Source organism: Vanacampus margaritifer, chromosome 16, assembly GCF_051991255.1.
Source record: "Vanacampus margaritifer isolate UIUO_Vmar chromosome 16, RoL_Vmar_1.0, whole genome shotgun sequence".
Classification (NCBI taxonomy): domain Eukaryota; kingdom Metazoa; phylum Chordata; class Actinopteri; order Syngnathiformes; family Syngnathidae; genus Vanacampus; species Vanacampus margaritifer.
The window spans coordinates 9,829,379-9,848,402 of record NC_135447.1 but is presented as its reverse complement, the minus strand read 5'-3'; the positions used below and the strand labels follow the sequence as shown (position 1 = coordinate 9,848,402).

General features: G+C 41.4%; 2 protein-coding genes across 4 annotated transcripts; both read right to left on the bottom strand.

Moving 5' to 3' along the window:
- Positions 1-6,045, bottom strand: LOC144036385 (uncharacterized). 2 transcript variants are annotated; one of them, XM_077546978.1, is made up of 10 exons: positions 5,898-6,045; positions 5,411-5,470; positions 4,644-5,315; positions 3,656-4,294; positions 1,810-1,922; positions 1,166-1,256; positions 1,039-1,090; positions 830-898; positions 595-744; positions 1-496 (listed from the first exon to the last, which is right to left on the bottom strand). In XM_077546978.1, exons 2-9 carry the CDS (start codon positions 5,449-5,451, stop codon positions 604-606), a joined length of 1,818 nt encoding a protein of 605 aa, XP_077403104.1. In that variant the 5' UTR covers positions 5,452-5,470; positions 5,898-6,045; the 3' UTR covers positions 1-496; positions 595-603. The 2 variants fall into 2 exon arrangements, with proteins under 2 accessions (XP_077403104.1, XP_077403105.1); XM_077546979.1 differs by having other exon boundaries at positions 4,644-5,312.
- A 1,493-nt stretch (positions 6,046-7,538) lies between these two features.
- map7d2a (MAP7 domain containing 2a) lies at positions 7,539-19,002 on the bottom strand. 2 transcript variants are annotated; one of them, XM_077547419.1, is made up of 17 exons: positions 18,732-19,002; positions 17,527-17,619; positions 17,352-17,456; positions 17,192-17,269; positions 16,567-16,730; positions 16,310-16,403; positions 14,967-15,056; positions 13,189-13,295; positions 12,987-13,096; positions 12,640-12,896; positions 12,412-12,559; positions 12,178-12,331; positions 11,654-11,749; positions 11,535-11,585; positions 11,277-11,307; positions 9,300-9,819; positions 7,539-9,099 (listed from the first exon to the last, which is right to left on the bottom strand). In XM_077547419.1, the coding sequence occupies exons 1-17, from the start codon at positions 18,769-18,771 to the stop codon at positions 8,841-8,843; spliced, it is 2,397 nt and encodes a 798-aa protein (XP_077403545.1). In that variant the 5' UTR covers positions 18,772-19,002; the 3' UTR covers positions 7,539-8,840. The 2 variants fall into 2 exon arrangements, with proteins under 2 accessions (XP_077403545.1, XP_077403546.1); XM_077547420.1 differs by lacking the exon at positions 14,967-15,056.
- Between the last annotated feature and the right edge of the window lie 22 nt (positions 19,003-19,024).

The following is a 19,024-nucleotide window of genomic DNA, read 5'->3' as shown; positions in this document are numbered from 1 at the left end:
TTTTGTGCTTGCCCAGATTTTATTTCAAGATCTCCAAAAGAGTGAATTTAAAAGAACAAGGTCACATTTGGTGCTCAACATGAGTACACCCTGCATGGAAGTAAAGAGTGGTTTGTTTTTTGGTGAATTACAGTTATAGTACAAACTACAGGATGGCACAGAAAATACTGATTCTGAATGGAAACTAACTTAATGCATTTAAGTTGAGCACTGTATCTACAAGAGGGAACCAAGTGTCTTTTAACAAACATTTTTTCTGGGAAATACACCCTAAATTTCTCAAAACAAGACAGGTTATACAATACAAAAAATGACCGCAGGATAGTCCTGTACATCTGACAGCTGAGTTATTTTGTGTGTAATTACAATTCTGAGATGACAAAATCTTACGGAGGAAAAAGCACTATATTCTACAAGGCTTTGTTTAAATAAGTCGAATGTATTAACTGACGTTAACTTGATTGGTGACTTTTTCCAGTGTCTCCGGTATCAGCACCTGCGCAAAAAAAGAGGTTTTAGTCACTGCAGTCTTAAGGGGATTACCTCAAACTGACTGCTTGTAAAAGGCAGCGCAGATGGAAGTCATCTGCATACCTGAGGTGGTCACCAGCGTTGCGGGTGGGGTCCTCGGTTGTAAGGAGCGCGTTGTCGCATCACTCTCAAGTTGCGATACTTGGACATGATACTGTGACTTTTTCGGAACACGGGCTTCTGGTTTGGGAAAGGACGTGGTACCAAGTTCTCCTGTTAAAAAGATTGTTAATAACTGGTTAAAAAAAAAACAGCTTTCCAAGGGAATGTTTTGATCACATCTTAAAATTCTGCATACCATGAGTGGCCGTCTAAAATTCCCAGACATTTCAGGGCCAGGCCTCCTTGGGCCAGGAAACTTCGGTCTCTGTGAAATGTCACAGTGAAGACGATCAATAGGTCACCGTTTCACAAGTACAAAACAACACCACAGCCATGCATATGAAACTTGTGTAAGAGCAGCACAGGTGTTCTGAAAAGTTTTTTTCATTAAATGTCTTCACTCACTTGCATGGGTCCAGGTCGTCTGAAGGGCTTGTCTGGCATTAAATTAACTGGCCTGAAAAACAAATCCCACAACCTAAGTAATGGGATATGCACTACTTTGTTTTTATTAGATTATCAGGATAGATACCTGAACGTTCTTCTCTCTAGATATCCTCGTTTTCTGTCGGGCGATGACGACCTTGAATCAGCTTTTGCTGGTCGGCTGTTCAGGGACGTGTCTAGAACGGGTTACGAAGTGATTTGAAAAAAAAAGTTTTGGGAAACAATAAATGCATACCTCATTGTATTGTCCCAAGAGGACTACCGGTAAGTCATATGTTCTATGCACCACCACCTGTTTAAACATTGGCATTGTGATTAAAACGGGTAGTGGAATATGAATTAAGCAGCAAAATCCACCCATTTTAATCCATTTCAGGGGGCGGCCATTTTGCCACTTGCTGTCAACTTAAAATCATCTTATCACAATTGCTCTGGGCTGAGGTAATGATCAATCACGCCTCACCTGTTTTCTGAATTTGGTTATGTGAAGTTTGCAAGCTGAGCCGCGAATGATCCATTATCAATGATCCATTGATAACAGCAATGTCACTTACAGTCGAAAGCAGGTGGCAAAATGGCAGCCCCTGTCCTTTAAATGGATAAAAACAGGTGGATTTTGCTGCTTAATTTATATTCCACAAACACAATATTAATGAGAATACCGTGTTTATACAAGTGGGGCTACATATTGGTTGACTTCCCCTTCAATAGGGAAAGAATAGGAGTTACCAGTTTTTGACTTTGGGCTTCGGTCTTTCGCAGGAGAGTCTTCCTTGGATGTGCTCGGGCCGGCTGCCCAGTGAGACACAACAACAAGGTCTCGTTTCTCGACGGGGGAAGATCTGAAGAGAGATGAACCGTTGTCAAGTAAAGCAATGCACATAAAAAGGATGACCATGTCAAATTGTGGAAAATCAGTAATGAACAGCATAGCTTTGCAGGAAGAAAATGAGCATGTAAAGCCAGATTTCACACGGTGATACTTACAAAACCACGGCATCTCCATGCTTCTTTACTCCTATATTTGCACTCGCAATCAACCCGAGCTCTCTTCTGTTACCCAGTGATCGTTAAAGCGGCCGGTCGGGTGGGTATCGTAAAATATTGCACCAACAACTCTTCAATCCGCTTCCTATCCGTGCTTTATTTGGCCTCGCTGCTCCTCAAAGATGTTTACGGGCTGATGCCGCGTGGTCTATTTTATCAGCCGAATGGAAAGACGCCGAGTTGTGAAGGTCAGAGAGAGATGTCCAAAATCCAGCTGTGCTGGGGGTTTAAAGAGATGATTCTCATGATCGTGGGTTCGAAATGGGACTTGGTGGTTTGAGCAGCGAAAGGGCGAGCAGACTCCTCTTCATTGACAGACATCACAAGTGCAAGGGATGAAGATCATTTTTTCGGTTTGCCTTCTTGGGCTTGTATAGGTCATTAGAGGCCCAGATGGATTCATATTGTAAAGACAGCAAGGTGGCATAAGGAACTAGTTGGACATAAAGGTGACATCGCAGTCTTCAGCTAATGCAGCATTTGGTCTGGCGATGCTGAATGAATCATTTCAGTCTTGCTGTTAATTGGCCTTTGTCTTATCTTGGAGACAGTGCTTTGAACTTGAAGTTCTTTTTTGTCCCAGTTGACCACCAAAGAGTATTAACATCACTCTCACAAGTGAAACGCCCCACATCACTGCAGCATTATTGAGTATTTACATTTTCAGTAGCGGCCTTTTTTTAAAATGTTTACATCGCCACCTGCACAAAAAATGTTGACCTCCAGCATGGATCTGGCGTAGACCTGATGTAGCAAGGCTATAAGAGAAGTAGATCTCTTCAGAGCCTCAAAGTATTGGAGTAAACTTGGCTCAGCGTCTTCTATTTCTTCTCCAGATCAGGAGTGCCACCATGTTTTTCCTCCATTTTCCTCTTGCGCTTCCCGCTTTCTGTGTGTGGCCACGTTCAACTTCAGTGGCTATGGGTACATATAATCGATGTCTAGAAACAAAATTCTTTAGCCACTTTATGAGTGATGAGTAAAGAATCCAGAAGAATCTGAATTTCCATCCTTTAGTTACAAACTCCTCTTCACTGGAAATTATTCATTCCCCAGTTAAATCCTCCGTCCCAGCATAAAACAAAACAGATGCTCAGCTCACACTAGCATGTATTTTGGGGTATTTCTTAAACATGCTTTGTTTTTGTCATGTCATCAAAAATAAGACTTTGGTCTTTCTTCCGGCTGTGTATGATTCAAGAGACCAAAAAAGGTTTTACAACATGAGGGCAACTCCTTTTGTTGCTCGAGACAACAGACAGAACAGGGTGGGGCTTCAGCAGCACTGACATGGTTTGTGCCAGATTTGAAGGCCGTTTGTTTTCACGGGACGGCAGAATAAACATCTCTTTATGGAATATGTAGAGCGTAGAAAACGAGGGGAGGAGGGGGAGGATCTGAGTCGCAGAATTACGTGCATCGTGTCTTCTCCATTTTTCGCATGTGTTCTCACGATCAAAACATTCTTTCTTGACCTCCCAATCATCATCAAGCCCCTGCGAAGAGTGCAAGAAGGAAAATACCGTACCTGTGTGTATTCAAGGAGCGACGAGACTCCACCTGTTCTTTTCTGGTGTTAGTCTCTCGCAGGGAACTGCTGGCTTCTTCTTCATCTCTGCCAGGGGACTGTTGAGCTCTTGCGTCCCTTGCCTGCAGCCTTTTCAGGGGAACGGGATTAGACTGGAAGCGCTTCTTCCTGATAGCAAGAACAGAGCTGGGAGGTCCCCGAGGGGGAATGTCACCCTGATGTGGCCTGGGTTTGAAAGGTGGAGGAAATTTGAGTCTCATGGGAGACTCAAACCTCATTTGTCTGCCTTTAAATATGAAACTTTTATCCCTAAGTGATAAAGGTCTACCACCAAATGGTCTGGGAATACTGAGGAGGGGAATTCTCTCTCTCCTGGGATATTTAGGGCCACTGTGATCCTGTGTCGGGCTAGATGAGGACATGCTGACGTCTGATAGTCTCCTCTTGCGGGGACCCATCAGTTGCCTGTCCTGGGGGCTCCTGTGGAAGGACGACGATGGCGGCGGGCCTCCTTTCCAAGGTGGGGGTCTGAAAAGAGGTAGGCGGGGGACTTCTTTTGCACTCTCCATGCTGTGGGGTCTGCCGCCCTGCCTCTCCATGGGACCACGCTGCCTTCTGGAGTCTTGCTCAGATGACCACCTGCATATCCATCAGACAGAAGAAATCATTACAATATCAGATCCTCCTGCCATGTTAAGTGGGTGGCGGAGCTTTCTATATTAAGCAGCCCCTTTCTCAAAGCCACGACAAAATGAAACTGGAGGAAGGTGGCATCTCATCATTTTCAATGATAAATTATAGACCAATTACAGAAACTCTTCTCAAAGGCAGGTGAAAGCACATTTACGTCAGATCTTATCACCACCCATTAATTATTCAAAGGGTTCAGGGTATAGGGCATTATGAGCCATGTAACTGAGGTCTGCATCAGGGTCAGCCTTCTTTGTTATCATTTTAACCAGCTGCAAGAGCTGCTTCCATCCTGTACCTCTCTGGAAACGAGCCTCTTCCATGCATCTCTCTCAGGCTCCGCTGAGGCCCCGGAGGCCCGTGTTGGCCATTATGTGGATGAGAGAACGCTCCGGCGTCGTTCCATCGCTTCTTGCCGTGACCAGACTCCATAAATGGCCTCTCATCCCCACGAGGGCCTCGATACCTCTGCTCCTGGTGGGGGAAACCAGGTTCTCTTTTGGGGCCCCTGAAAGAACCCTGAAAGGGTGGTGCTGGGCCGGGCCTCTTGTCGCTGGAATGGCCTCGGAAATGTCTCGGGGAGGGTGATCTGTGTGCTGAGGAGTGGCCGTGGGGAGGAGGCCCCCTATGACCAGGGGACCCCCGTAGAGGACTGCGGGACGATGACTGATTCGGGGAGCGGTTTGGTCTAGATGGAGGTGGTCTCCTCTGGCTGTGCTGAAGTTCCATTTTGGGAGGATATGATTGATAGGCATCCTGATTGTGTGCCCTCCAGTTATTGAAACGTGGCTCTCGTTGGTCTTCCATCAGTAGAGCTCTTCTGTCGGGTGGGGGGCGACCTCGACCCCTCGACTCTCTCCAGTTGACGTGGGGCTTTCCTGGGTGGTCATGTGTGTCTCTTCTTGTTTTTGAATTAGGGGAATAATTACCATCTCTGGTCCCACTGCCATGACCATCTCCATAAGCTCTGCTGTATGGAAAAAAGGAAGTAAATCATTTCAAATTATACAACTAGAACTAATAACATAATACTTAGTGCGACAAAATATCATCAATGTACAATACCTGGGCTTTATGCGCGGAGGTCCAAAATGTGGTCGGACCATCTTCTTTAGTATCGGCACTCTAGGGACAAAAAGAGTATTTTTTTCCCCGTAATACAGCGAGGTAACGTTTGGTACGAGCAAAGATGGACCATTTCAATCCAGGGCCTGAAAAAAATCACGTCAAAACACGGCTCATGCAAAACAAAACAATAACTTTTACGGGGGTAAAAAAAAAATAAAAAATCACAAAAAGAGTGTTTAATGTAGTTGGTGTCGTCATTTGTGTTGTGCTAGCTCACCTGCACAAAAAGGCTCGTGACGACAGTAATCATGTCGATGCTAAAATAAGCTAAGCTAAGCTAAGCTAAGCAAAACCACGCGCAGACGCCACAAAATGGCGACTCGTGCTGCAATATCGACGTTTGGACAACTGCCCGGGTCTCTTTCTTTAGTTCTACTAAAATACGATCACGTAAGACTATCGTGAGTAATTTTGGCCTGCTTACCAAAGTGCAATCGTCGAAGACTTCGCTTAGCTTCACGGGTTGCTATCAATTCAGCTGTTCCCTTTCGTCGACTCGTCGGGCAAGAAATAATCGAATGGAATTGAAGCCCGAGCGACGTGACGAAGACATGACGGGCTCCTGCCTGCTGGTCACATGACTTTCTCTGAGCCAATGACGTTCGTTCAAGTACTAAATTCCTTTGGGCTCAAGACGTGATTGGTGTGTAGCAAAAGGCAAGACGCCAGTATGGAACCAATGCAGTGATTTCCAAAAGCACTCCCTTATTTTAGGTACGATCAAAGCAAATGAACAGGAATCACAGCAAGCTGCTACTTTTAAATGTGCAAAATAATAATAACAATAGTAACGATAATAATAATAAGAAGAAAATGAGAACTAGCTGACTTAAAAAGAAAAACTACAGACTATTTTTTTGGTACTATGTACAATACCCATTTTGATAACTTGGCACAAGGGGAAAACCCCCACAAAACACAACGGTCACCTTTACAAACTTGGGCTTCTATACTGTAATATCAAAACAATGTGTTTCCAAAGCTTTGCTGCTGTTGTGAACTAACAAAACAAAGTGTGAATGGTTGTTTGCCTCTGGGGTAGATGCCACGGACTTCCGACTTCCGGGTTTCACACATCAGCGTCGTTTCCGGCCACTGGTGGCTGCGTTCCAGCACTTGCATCCTCAACCTTGCAGCCCTCAACCGCGCCCTCCCGCCGGGCATCTCAACTCTCTGAAATGCTTTGGGCATCTGAGACAGACACACTTCACACTCGCACCTGTCGACGGGAACGCGGCCCACACGTCGCAAACAGAAAACAGAAACATAGCTGAAGTGTGAAAAGCAGGAAGTCGGAAGTCCTGCCTTCTCCGTGGTATATACCCCATCATGTGCCCTGTACCTGGATGGCGACCCACTAAAAGTCAGCTGGGATAGGCTCCTGCTCACACACGGACAAGCAATATAGAAAATAGAGTCTTGTTGGATCCTCATAGTTTTTTTTCTTTTCTTTTAATTATTATTATAATATTTTTTAAGATATGCTATATAGTGTGTCTATTACTCACTTAGTGCTGGTGGTCTGAACAGGATTAAAAAGTTGTGAGGGATCAAAAAGTTTACTGAAACTGTATTACCTGTTCTACCTGTCTGGGTTTTACAACATTTATGATTCAGCAATTACATAGGAAAGTACAAGAACAAGGCGTATGCTCATTATTAACAACAATAATACAATTAGTGTTCTGAATACTTGACCTTGTAACATCTTGTGAAAGAAAAACATCTTGATAACACCTATATTACGCAAATCATGTGAAACTAATCGCTTAATCTGAACAAAACAATCCTGAATCCACTTGCATTGTAAAATCTAACAAAAGGGATACAAGTAGGCTACATATTTTTCTGTCCGTGGTAAGAAAACATCTACCGTAAAGGTAATTATTGATTTATATTATTGCAATGATGCTAACGCCAATATTAATATAATTTCTGCCATTTAGGCTACTCCATCGGTCTTTTGAACGAACAGTCTTTTGATGTGTTCCAAGCCTCCAACGTACAGTACATACGCCGAGCAGCCACAGTGACGAAACATGTATGAACGATAAAAACATTGTTGATCTCTTAACATTTTATTGTTTCATATCATTTATGACCATGATAATCATGCACAACTCAAAGTGACATTGTAAGTCAAATATGAACTGATATAGTCCTAATATAATGTGTGCAAATCAAATACTTCTTTAAATACAATCTTGAAAATAAATCAAGCTAATTCCAACCGTGTTTGTTGATCCAAACTATATACGCAGCAAATTAAAATGCTTGCTCTATATAAGACAATTTAAAAAGTCTTTGCAGGCCATAGTGGGAAGTTGGACACATACATGTGCAAGAAAGCTACTTGATTAATAACCAAGTCAAACAGTGGTAGCACAGAATTGCGGTATAATCTCTATAGTAAATCTACATTTAGATAAATAAAAACAAAAACAGAAGTAGTTGTGCAAAAAATTTTAAGCTCAATAGTGATAAATTCCTTCTTTGTGTATTTTCACAGAAAAAAGTCAAGTGTTAAAATGACTCCCAGAGAGTTAATTTGAGCACTTTTTATGGGTTCGTGTAGTTCCACACCCTACAAAAAAACACTTTCTAAATTGTGATCCATTTTACACTGTGCCAACATTACTTTTTTTTTTTTTTTTTTATCTCCGCAGTTGATTTAATACTAAATACATCAACTCCGCCAAATAACTCCAACACTGACCTCAATTTAATTTAGTGTTAAAAATACACTTTGTGGGTTGAAATAAACTCTGAAACATTTAACACTAACATTTTAACACTCCAATTTCTACTGTGTATTTTCTAAACTACATGCATCCTAAACATTATAGGCAGTTCAAGTTTCCTTCCAAGTTGCAACGAACGTCACGTTATTCAGCAGTCTTCATCAATCACATACAGTTATGACGTCTCAGTAAGACAAACATGAAATTGTCATGAGACAAAGGCATTCGAGATAGTTCTTCAAAATTCAAAAGCCCAAATGATTTTTACTTTATTGTTTGGGATGGGTATGATAATTGACTAATTTAATTATTTGTAATTGGGGGGGGGGGGGTTAAAATGAACAGTAGAGTAGAAACAGTAGAGCTGCTGTTGATTTAAATGACTTAATTGAGTAGGAGTAACATTTTTTTTAAATTGAATTGAAGGAAATTGAGTCAAATGCCTAACCCTACTCCATTCATTTTCAATAGGCTACACCCGCATCTGCTATATATGATTACTACTACGTTCCAATACTGCAAAGTGCAGTTTTAGTAGTTGTCAGTTCATATGGCTCTTTTCCATAAATGTATTTTTTTTTTATAAATGCCAGGTCTAGTACATAAGGGAGCAAACGATGGTTTCATTAATGGATATTAAGTTGATTCGAGGAGGGAGGTGACATCCCGATGACCTTAGAGTCCGACACGGGGCTGACGACCCCCTGGATCAGATTTCTGTTGCAGTCGCCGACGTTGCCTTCGGAGGTCCTTTTCGAGCAAGTGATGCTGCCTGTCAGGTCCATCAGGTCCTGAAGGGCCCTGCTGTTACTTATGCCGCAATGCTGAATTTCATTAACTGGAGAGAATTCTGGGATGGAAATTAATTCCTCCTTTGAAGCTGGGCTGCAATGTAATCACAAAATTAGCAGGTTGGATTCTCGAGGCATTGGATTGAGCGCAACTGGACTGTTCTGTTTGACTACTAGTCTAAGAACTTTTACAATAACCTCTGAACAGTCGAGTTGTGATCGTGTCAATGCGGAATGTCATGACCTGACACAATTAAGTTCAATATTAAAGTTTGATCTCATTGTGTAGCTCACCTGATGTCCATGGACTGGACCTCATCACAAGGCCTCTTCACCTCCAAAGGCTCCAGATGAATGGCGGGCGGTGGTCGAGATCCCTGTCCTTCATGTCCCGCCGCCGAGGACGTCGCTTTCTGTTTGCTTACCTTGGCTGTCACATGACCTCTCGTAGGGACACTTTCTGCCCGCCTGACTACTCCATTCATCTCATTCTGCTTAACCGTGCCACCTGTCTCATTGGTTGGCTCTTTTGACAACGGCTCCATGTCTTTCAAATTGTTTGCATTCACCTGCACTTCCCTCACCAGCAGTCGGGGAACGTCCGCACCCTCCTTGTTTAGTTTGTCCTCGGCTATCATTTCTCTGTTGTCCAGGCTCTTGTCAGGCGTCACTTGAGCGTTGCTTAACTTTTCAACATGCTTCTGATGGTCCATTTCTGCTGCAGCTTCTTTCTTCCCTTCCATGTTACTTGTGACCTGCTCTTTACACCATACAAAGTCTTCCTGAGGTTTACTTTCAACAGTCACTACCTCCCCTGTGGAGAGTAACAAACATCACAGTGGGCTTCACTTCATTTGAACTGTCCAGCATCCATCGACTACATTGGATTTGAGTCTATTCCCGTAAATGGTGATAAGGGATGGTTCATAGGGAATTTTGTATCTTGTATCGTCAGTCCGTCATTTTATTTTAACCCCGCTTCCGTCATCACTTTGTCAGCACTATTTTAGGGCCGAAAGACAGAGGTGGGCATTCCATCAGTCCATCATTCGTCAATCAACAAAACGGGCGTCTGTCAGTGACGGACTGAGAGGTTTGTCAGTACTTGACCCGGTTAGTGACGATTAGACTGACGCACTTAAACTTACTTCCGTCAGTGCTTAGTCCGTCATTCTTGTTTACCTCCTAATCTGTACGGACATAGACAATTTCTTAGAGTAAATTTTACTCGAAAAAGACTATAGTCCCAGTCAAAACAGTCAAATGTAGCCTTTTTACATTATGCATTTACTCTGAATATTTTAGTCTCTTCCAAGTGTAAATTAAACTGTTTAGACTGGGACTAAATTTTGTCTTTTTAGAGTAAAATGTACTCTACGAAATTTACTGTGTAGAATCCTGAATGGGCTTGACTTCAGACCAACCAACCCAATGGAAATTGGTAAAAAAATAAAAAATAAATCACCTAATGTTTAAAAAAATAAAATAAATCATTTATCAATAATAATAATAAGAATCGTGGTATTTGATTAAATACAGTACTGAAGAAACTGAAAATTCGTAATCTTTAACAGAGTTCAGAACACTCATTTTCGAGCTGTGACAGAACTATTAAGATAATCTCAAGGGCACGTTCATTTAAAGCCATCTCCCGTGGTGCATCACTTCATTAAATGACATCTCCCAGCATTTAGCCCAGTAGCCCATCCCTGCAACTAGATTTAACTGTGGGTGCTAACATTAGAACAAAGACACAGCTTCTTGTGTATTGTAGACAATAAGATTCAGCCATCCAATCTTAGCCAAGGCATACGTTTGACTGATTAAAGACCATAAGAAAATAAAAAAATAATACTCAATGGCACTCACTGAGTGCAAACCTCTGCCAAAGCCATACACCTAAATCGGATCAGCACCAAATTGTAAACCTTTATGCTCACTTGAAGCTTATCCCTGAATTTTGTTCGATTCCTCATGCATTGCTCACTTATAAATGAAAATGTAAAAACAAATTTTGCAGTGTTTTAATACCTTTTTTCTTAGCTCATGCACACCCGCACCAGTTTTCTGAAAATCACTCGGGCAGTTTTTGCATGTTCCTGCAAACTAACAAACAAAGCAGAAAACAAAATCGACTTTGAAAAAGTATATTGTTTTAAAATGGGCCAGCTGGTAGCATTATATATCTGCCATGCATGCAGCTGCAAGGCATACAAAAGAAGTGACCGAAGCAGACAAAATTATTTGCATAGTAACTAAATCAATACTAACCTGGTGGTGACCTGGTCTCCACCTGTTCATCCTTCAGATTCAATGCAAAAACAACAACGATGAAATCAACAACAAATCAATTTGTGACGAATAGGACGCAAAATCAAAGTACCATCATAGAATTTAATAAATACACAATAAATAGAAAATTCAATAAATTAAAGTTTTTAAAAAAACAAGAAAAATGACAACATTTTGACATCAGCAGGCGTTTGAAGGCAGCAGGGCGACTGTATGAGAGGAAATCTCTTACAGTACCTTCATGTCAACTTCCCCTTTCCTCGTTCTCTTCATGATCTCCTCAATTCTCTGCAAAAAGGCATCAACCTGTAAATATGCGTTTGGAATTAAGCACAGCAAACAAAAATGACAGCAACCTTCTTTCTCAGCTGCCTCTCCTCCACTTCCTGTTGTTCTCGGTCTTGACGCTGACGCAGCGCTTCCTCATGTGCTTGAATTTGAGCTTTTTCTCTCTGAAAATATTAAGAAGAAGATTTTTGGACAGCGCAAACTAGACACGATGAGCCTACTGACATATTTGGATTGAAATGCTGTAGTTATTTGGCATTTTTAGGTGATTTTTGCCATTCATGAGAACACTCGTATCCAAATAAGCTTTACTATGCTGCTTATTTGCTGTTTGTAAAGAGATGGGATATTGCATAATTGCCATTAATTTCATGCAATTTAAAGGGGGGGGAATGCTATTTTGGGATATACAGTATAGGTCTATATTTGAAAATAATTATTTTATAGAATTATTTAAAATGTATTTGCAACTACAAATGCTTACAGGACTGCTTTATAAGAACTCTTTACAACACAATTTTTTTGTTACATTTTGGTGAATACGGTCCATTAGAACAGCAGTCGTCCAGCATAATGTACAATGATCTCTTACCTCTCTGCCCATTAGATCCTGCTCCAGCACATCATGCTGTTTGTCTTCTTGTTGTGTTCCCATGTTAGAAACGGTGCCATTTTCCCCACAGTCCTTAGCCTTTTGCTGCTTTTGCTCTTGTGCAAGTAGTCTGATCTGCTGTTTTTCACTGAGCCTGGCAACATGGCACATCATTTGCACTTACAAATTCAATCCATTCTTCCGTTAATTAAACCAATGAATTTCCAGCCCCACCTTTCTTCATCCATTTGCTCTCGTTTTTTGTTCTCCAGTTCTTTCTGTGCCCGAGCCTGGCGTCGACGCTCTGCTAGCAACCTGCTGGCCTCTTCTGCATTGGTTATCCCAGCTGCTGCCTTCCCTGTGACCGTGCATGGTGATGATTCTGTTGAACACATGCATCAAAAAGGCTTTGAAAAAACAAAACTTACTCTACGCTAGTTAACAGTGTTATTAGAAATCTACCTCTTTTCCTCTCTCTATTTTGAGTGATATGTTCTGCTTTCTTCTCAAAAGGATTCTCTTTATTCTCCGGTGCGTCACCTTTCACAGCTTCAGATGATCTGTCTTTACATACATCAGCTGCATTGTAAATATGGGGGTTATTTTTTCCCACCACCTCACTCTTGTGTGCTTTCTTATCATTGGAAGGCCGAGGTTTGCTGGGAGAGTTGTACTCAAGGACATTGCAGGGAGACGGCAAATGTGTCTTAGAAGCCAGTCTGCATTTGACAAAATCAGAGAGAAAGAAATTCAGTTTTGCACAAACGTGGCTTTTTTTTGACATTTTAACACTAGAAAAATGATTTCACCTCGAGATCGTCGGAGGTGTCATCAGTTTGGTGACATTAGCGGGAGATTCAGATCTCTTTGTATATTGTCCACCTGGGGAGGCAGTTCTCTCCCTTTGCAGGCGCTCTTTCTGAGAGCAACATAGAGCACAGCATTTAACGTTTTTTTTCTCACAGAGGTTACATGAAGAGAAACCGAATATCAGCCTGTGACCTGCCTGACCTTTGGGGTGTTGGGAGTGGACCGAGAGCCTTCCAATAGTCCGCTTCTGTGGGGATCGGCGGGGCTCCGTGAGTTGTACAAAGGTGACCTGCGAGGGCTGCAGGGCGCTGCGTGGCGATAAAAAGGATGCTTATGAAATCAAATGACAGCAGATGGATGTTAGTTCAGGAGTAGCTAGCGGTGGGTTTTGAGGTGTGTGAAGCTAACGGAGTCATGTTTACACTCACTTGCAGAAGCAAAGTCATCAACATTTGGATATTTTAGTACTAATTTATAAAGCATCTGCATGTCTAATTTCACTCATGTATATCCAATTGAGTGCAAAACACATTGTACTGTCTATCACTGACACGCCATGATATTGAAACCCACACTTCAACAGCCTCAGTACAACTACAAACTGTTTTCTTGCCGTCCCACATGACCTCTGACTCCATCTGTCACCATCTGTGAAGCGTAATCTCTAAAAAAGTGCAGTCATGTCTATTTTGGTGCATGTTCTAGGTCACGTGCAATTAATCTGCTCATCAAAAGGCCATTTATCTGATTTTAGGAAATCATAGCACACTAGAAATGGTGGGAGAAAATTGATGTGGTCTTCTGTGCTGTTTATAATTGAGAGGTTGGTATTCCAGTACCTATAGTCCATAAGATAATTTATTTCTTTAAATCCACGTTCCAGAAATGAACCATTATAAAGAGAGCAATTTAGACTATTGTTTTGGTTTAGTCTGGTTTTATAGGGGAAGTCAACGCAAAATATTTCTTTACAATAACATTTTATGCACACCCACTAGTCTAAACGTGGCATTCTGATTAATATTGCGTTTCTGGAACATGAATTAAGCAGCAAAAGCTTTGTTCTATGTCAGGGGGCGGCCATTTTGCCACTTGCTGTCGATTGAAAATGACAGTTACTCAGGGCTGAGGTAACTACCAATCACAACTCATCTGTTTTCTGAATCTAAGCCGTGATTGGTCATTACCAAGCCCTGAACAACTGTGATGTCATTGTCAGACGACAATAACTCTTTGACTGCCAAAAACGTTAAATAACGTTTCGTAAAATCCTATGGAGGAGTGCCAAAGACGTTAAAAGACGTTTTTTTTTTCAAAACAGGTGAAACTAACCATTTTCTATTGTTGATTACTCAAAAACGGAATAAGGTAGAAACCAACTTTTTTTTTTCTGATGGAAGATGAGAGTCCAATCTTGTTTTGGCAGTATGTGTGTTTCCATAGTCCAAACACATAATTTTCTATGGACCTTGAAAGATCAGTCAAAATGCTTAAAATCGGCTGGCACCCACGGCATCCCTTTTCTGAAAACGTCTGGCAGTCAAGTTCAAGTCAAGCGCTTGTCACGTCTGGCAAAATGGCCGCTCCCTGTGATGGTTAAAAACGGGTGGATTTTACTGCTTAACTCGTACTCTTTTTGATGTATTCATTTTTTAAGAATGGCTTCCTCTTCGAGAATCTTTCAACCCATAATACTCTTTTCTGTTCTGTTTGCAATCTAAGAAATACAAAGCACCCACAAAAAAAAAAACTTTTTTAGCTAAATACAAGTATTATGCCCAATCAATCAGACATCTAAAATGGCTTCATTCCTAACTAAAAACACACACACCATGCAGGCATAACAGTGGTTTGCCTTTGTTGATGGGGCATTCAAATCCCACCCAAAGGCAAACATATGCAGGTACAAAATTATAACTGTTGCATGGGGATATACATTTATTTGGGAGTGGAGGGGGCTGGGGAGAGCTAAACATTACCAGATTCGCTGACAGCAGGAAGAGGGGAGGCAAGGCCATGGGAAAGGGCGGAGGCAGCAGAGAAAGCGAGCGATGCATTCTCAGTGTCACCTAAAGTCAGCAGGTGGAGCAGAGCAGAGCATTACGAACATTTCGTTTGAGGCTTGTCTAGCCTTTGAGACAGAGATGTGAGTTTAGATACCTGCAAGGACACTTTGGCATACTTTAATTTGAAGCTGTGTTAGGTTGTGTTTGCGCAAACACTATGGCACAGTTTTGTACTTAACATTTTGGTATATTGGCACTACACAGATGCCAGTGCAGATATGTAACACCATCCGGTCTTTAAGGGAATCAAGGAACACTCATTTCGACTCATGCAGTTTTGTTCTGACAAGCCAAGCTGTCAGCAGTCATCAAGCCAAGAGAAAAGCTGTCACTAAAAATGTACAACTCATAAGACTCACCAGGCATCTTAGATATTTATGACATCTAATGAGACCCAATACAAGAGCTTTATGAAAAATTCTGCCTTTAAAAAATAATCAGTATTCATCCAAATGATTCATTCAACATGCTATGCTGCCTTTTGTACCTAATTGGAGCAAATATTGCAAATTGCAAGGCATTATAAATAGTGCCTTGCGAAAGTATTAGCATCCTTGAAGTTTTTTAAATTTTCATTTCAATTTTCAGGCTTCAAACAAAGATAAAAAATATATATATTTATTTTTTTGGGGGGGTGGGGGGGATCAACACAATCATGAAGTAGTACAACATTTATTTATTTTTTATTTTTCAAATAAAACACAGGAAGGTAGGACGTGCGAAATTATTCACCCCCCCTTTCGCTCAGTGCAGCTAAATAACTCAAGATGATACCTGATTATTTCTGTTATTTCTGAATGATTCAACGTTGACCTAAAAATAGCTTTTTGGTCTATTGGTCTACATTGAAAAAAAGTTGTCTACTTCTTCTTTTCCTCCTAAAGATAAATTACAGAATATGCTCAAAGTTCAAGATATTAAACAGTTAATCCAATTTGTGGTATTTCATTCCCTCACCCAATGAGAATCAATAAGAGATTGAATGGGAATTGTTAAAAGGACTGGAGTGGAACAGCATCGTCCAGCATGTCATGTTAATAGAATAATTCAGACGGACATTAGATTTTTATTTTTTTTTACCTTGGCAAAGATCTATGCTCTATTTAATGTCATCCAGAATTCTTTATACTGCTTTTGTATTGGTTTTGATTAGATTCTGTGTTGCATACACATTTGAATGCATATTATAATGACAATGTTCTCCTGTTTAAGTTTAGTGTTACTCCCACAACCAGTGCAGACGAATACGTTCTCACCTGCTCCAACAGAGAATCTGCTCCAGCGTTTGTTTCTGTTCTCCAGGGTGAGGCTGCGCTCCAGAGAGCGTCTCATCAGGGCCTCCAGCCGCTCCTAAATGCACCATAGCGGAATTGTTTTTGTCTACCTACCACTTGTTCATCGTAATGTTGCAATTGGCAACTCTGCTTTGGGGTAAATTTGACCCCTAACATTGTAAAATAAATATATATATATATATATTTTTTTTTTTATGGCTGATCTGGATTCGGCTGACCCTCTCCTCCTCCAGTTGCAGTCTTCGCTTCTCCTCCACCGCAGCCCGACGCTGCTCCTCCTTGTGCCTCTGCTCCTCCATCCGCTTCCAGCGCTCCTCCACCGTGCGCTCGTACTGCAGCTGAGATCGACGCTCCTTCTCCCTGATCAGCTGCTCCCGTGCCGCTGAAGGAGATGAAACACAAATGTGTTATATGTATAAAAATAATCATAATCATCATAATAAACTAGGTTACTGGTGACCTTTGCTACTTGTCACCTTTTGTAAGAGTTCTGGACATAAACCACAAGCACCATTTGCAACTTAATATTCCTTAATAAAAATGTCTTAAGTCATTTCGGCTCAGCATTAACACATAATTTCTGAAGGAAATGACTATTGTCATGAGGATGGAGCTGCAGCGCTATCTGTCAGGAGACCCATTTCTGTGGGCTTCTCTATACGCGGAGGTCAACATTCTCTGCTCTGACACACCTCATCATGTCAGCGAGCCAGTGAGCTCAGAATAAATGTTCTACTGGCAAAGCAAAGGCAGTGGGGGGTGTAAATGTCAGAATAGGAATCTTAAAACCATTTGAGAAAGACTGAGAAAAGGTTATACGGTGTGGCTTTTGTGTTGCCTTACCAAGGCTTCTGTCCCTCTCCTCCCGTCTCTCTTTGGCTAAACGCATCCTGTCATCCGTCTTCAAAACACCCTCCACAACTGGAGGTTAAAGACATCAGGGCAAGATCAATACAGGCTAATTAAACGAAAGAAGAATGTGACACTTAAGCGTCACACTTACTTGGTTTGCCGGCATGATTGGTGCTGATGTTTGCAATTAAGTGTGAAGGTGAGGCATGTCCATTCAACAGAGGCTTCTTCTCTGTGTTAGTTGCAGCTGTAATCACTAACATGGAAAAAGAGATCAGACATTTGTTTTGGTCTCAACACCATCGGTGTTAATTTGGATTACTCACTTGTTTTTTTTATTCTGGCCGGAGAGCTGTGACTGTTTGTTCCACTTCTCTTGTCGGGAAGTAGCGGGACAGTTGGAGGCGTCATCTTTTCGACTGAAACACAAGATATGAATCCACAATTCTGATTTTACATTTACAAACATTTTCATTATGCCACACCAAAGTTGGCAAAGGTACTCACAACTTCTCAATATACGTATGTATAGGCATAAAAATAATAAATGATCTTAACTTTTAAGTGTGGCAAGAATATTAAGATGCTCACTATTACAGTGCATGAAGCTAGACCACACAAATGACTCAATACAACTCTGTGCCGAGTGATCACTTTTTTTTTTTTTTTTACTTTTCTACGAAATGACACAATCTTTTCTTCTGTGAAGCAATCTTTATTTTTAATCTCAGCAGCTTCTGAGAAAATATTTAGTTTTGTGAATTGCAGCATATTTTTCGCTTCATTTTATCATGCTGAAATATATATAACATATTTGATATCCTCCATTATCTAGTATTTTGAAATCATAAAAATACAAATAATTAAGTTTTGCCTTGGTTGTTGCCTTAATTTCGTTTCAGTATCATTATAAAAGACCGTTTAGTAATAGCATCTTAAAGTCGCAGTTCAGTTTTAACCTATGTGTCTCCAATGAGAAGTGAACCTGAGTGTGACATGAGAGCAGCATTGGAGCAGTCATTGACATAACTACTGAAAATGTGATTACTGACCTGCTGATACTTCTCCTTTTAGGGTGTAGAGGGCCTAACAATGACTTCAACTTTTACCATCATCATCAGCATCAGCATCTTCATCAGTGGCGCGGGAGGATGCTCGTAAAAATAATATTCTAATCTCTAGAGAGCCATGTCAATGCACTCAACACCCATCAGAGCTCTTCGGCGACAGAGTGACGTCATTACAATAACAACGTCGATTTACGTTTTGTCTTTAAACATCCAACAAGCCTACCCCTGCCGGAAGCACAATTAAACAATTTACAGGAAACACGAGGACGTCGATTTTAATGTATGTACAATTTGGATATGTTTGCAAGAAAATGAAGCATATCCATGCTGCATCATCATGCGCACATACTATTGTTTGCATCGAGCACACCGCTCAGTTAAAAGAAAAAAGTGACGTTATTTAAGGGTGAAATAAAGCCTCATGAAAACATCAAAAAACTAAATGGTATGAAAATATTTACCTGCTGCCACTGTGTCGGACGATGTTACTGTTTTGGCCATGGACGCAGGAGAAAAGCAAGGCTCACAAGAGCAGCCGCAGTGACGCCGCTATGCAGCGCGGGTGTCCGCTTTCATCTGCGAAGCTCCAGAGAATAAAACAACCTCAGCATGAAGCTAAACAGTCTCGATGAAGGTCATGGAGAGGGCTAGGAATGAGGAGTCTGGCGCGGATGATGCTGAGGCGAGATTTACTAGCCAGTGAGTGAATACAGCATTGCACTGACTGCATGACGTACTATACAACCAATGGGGG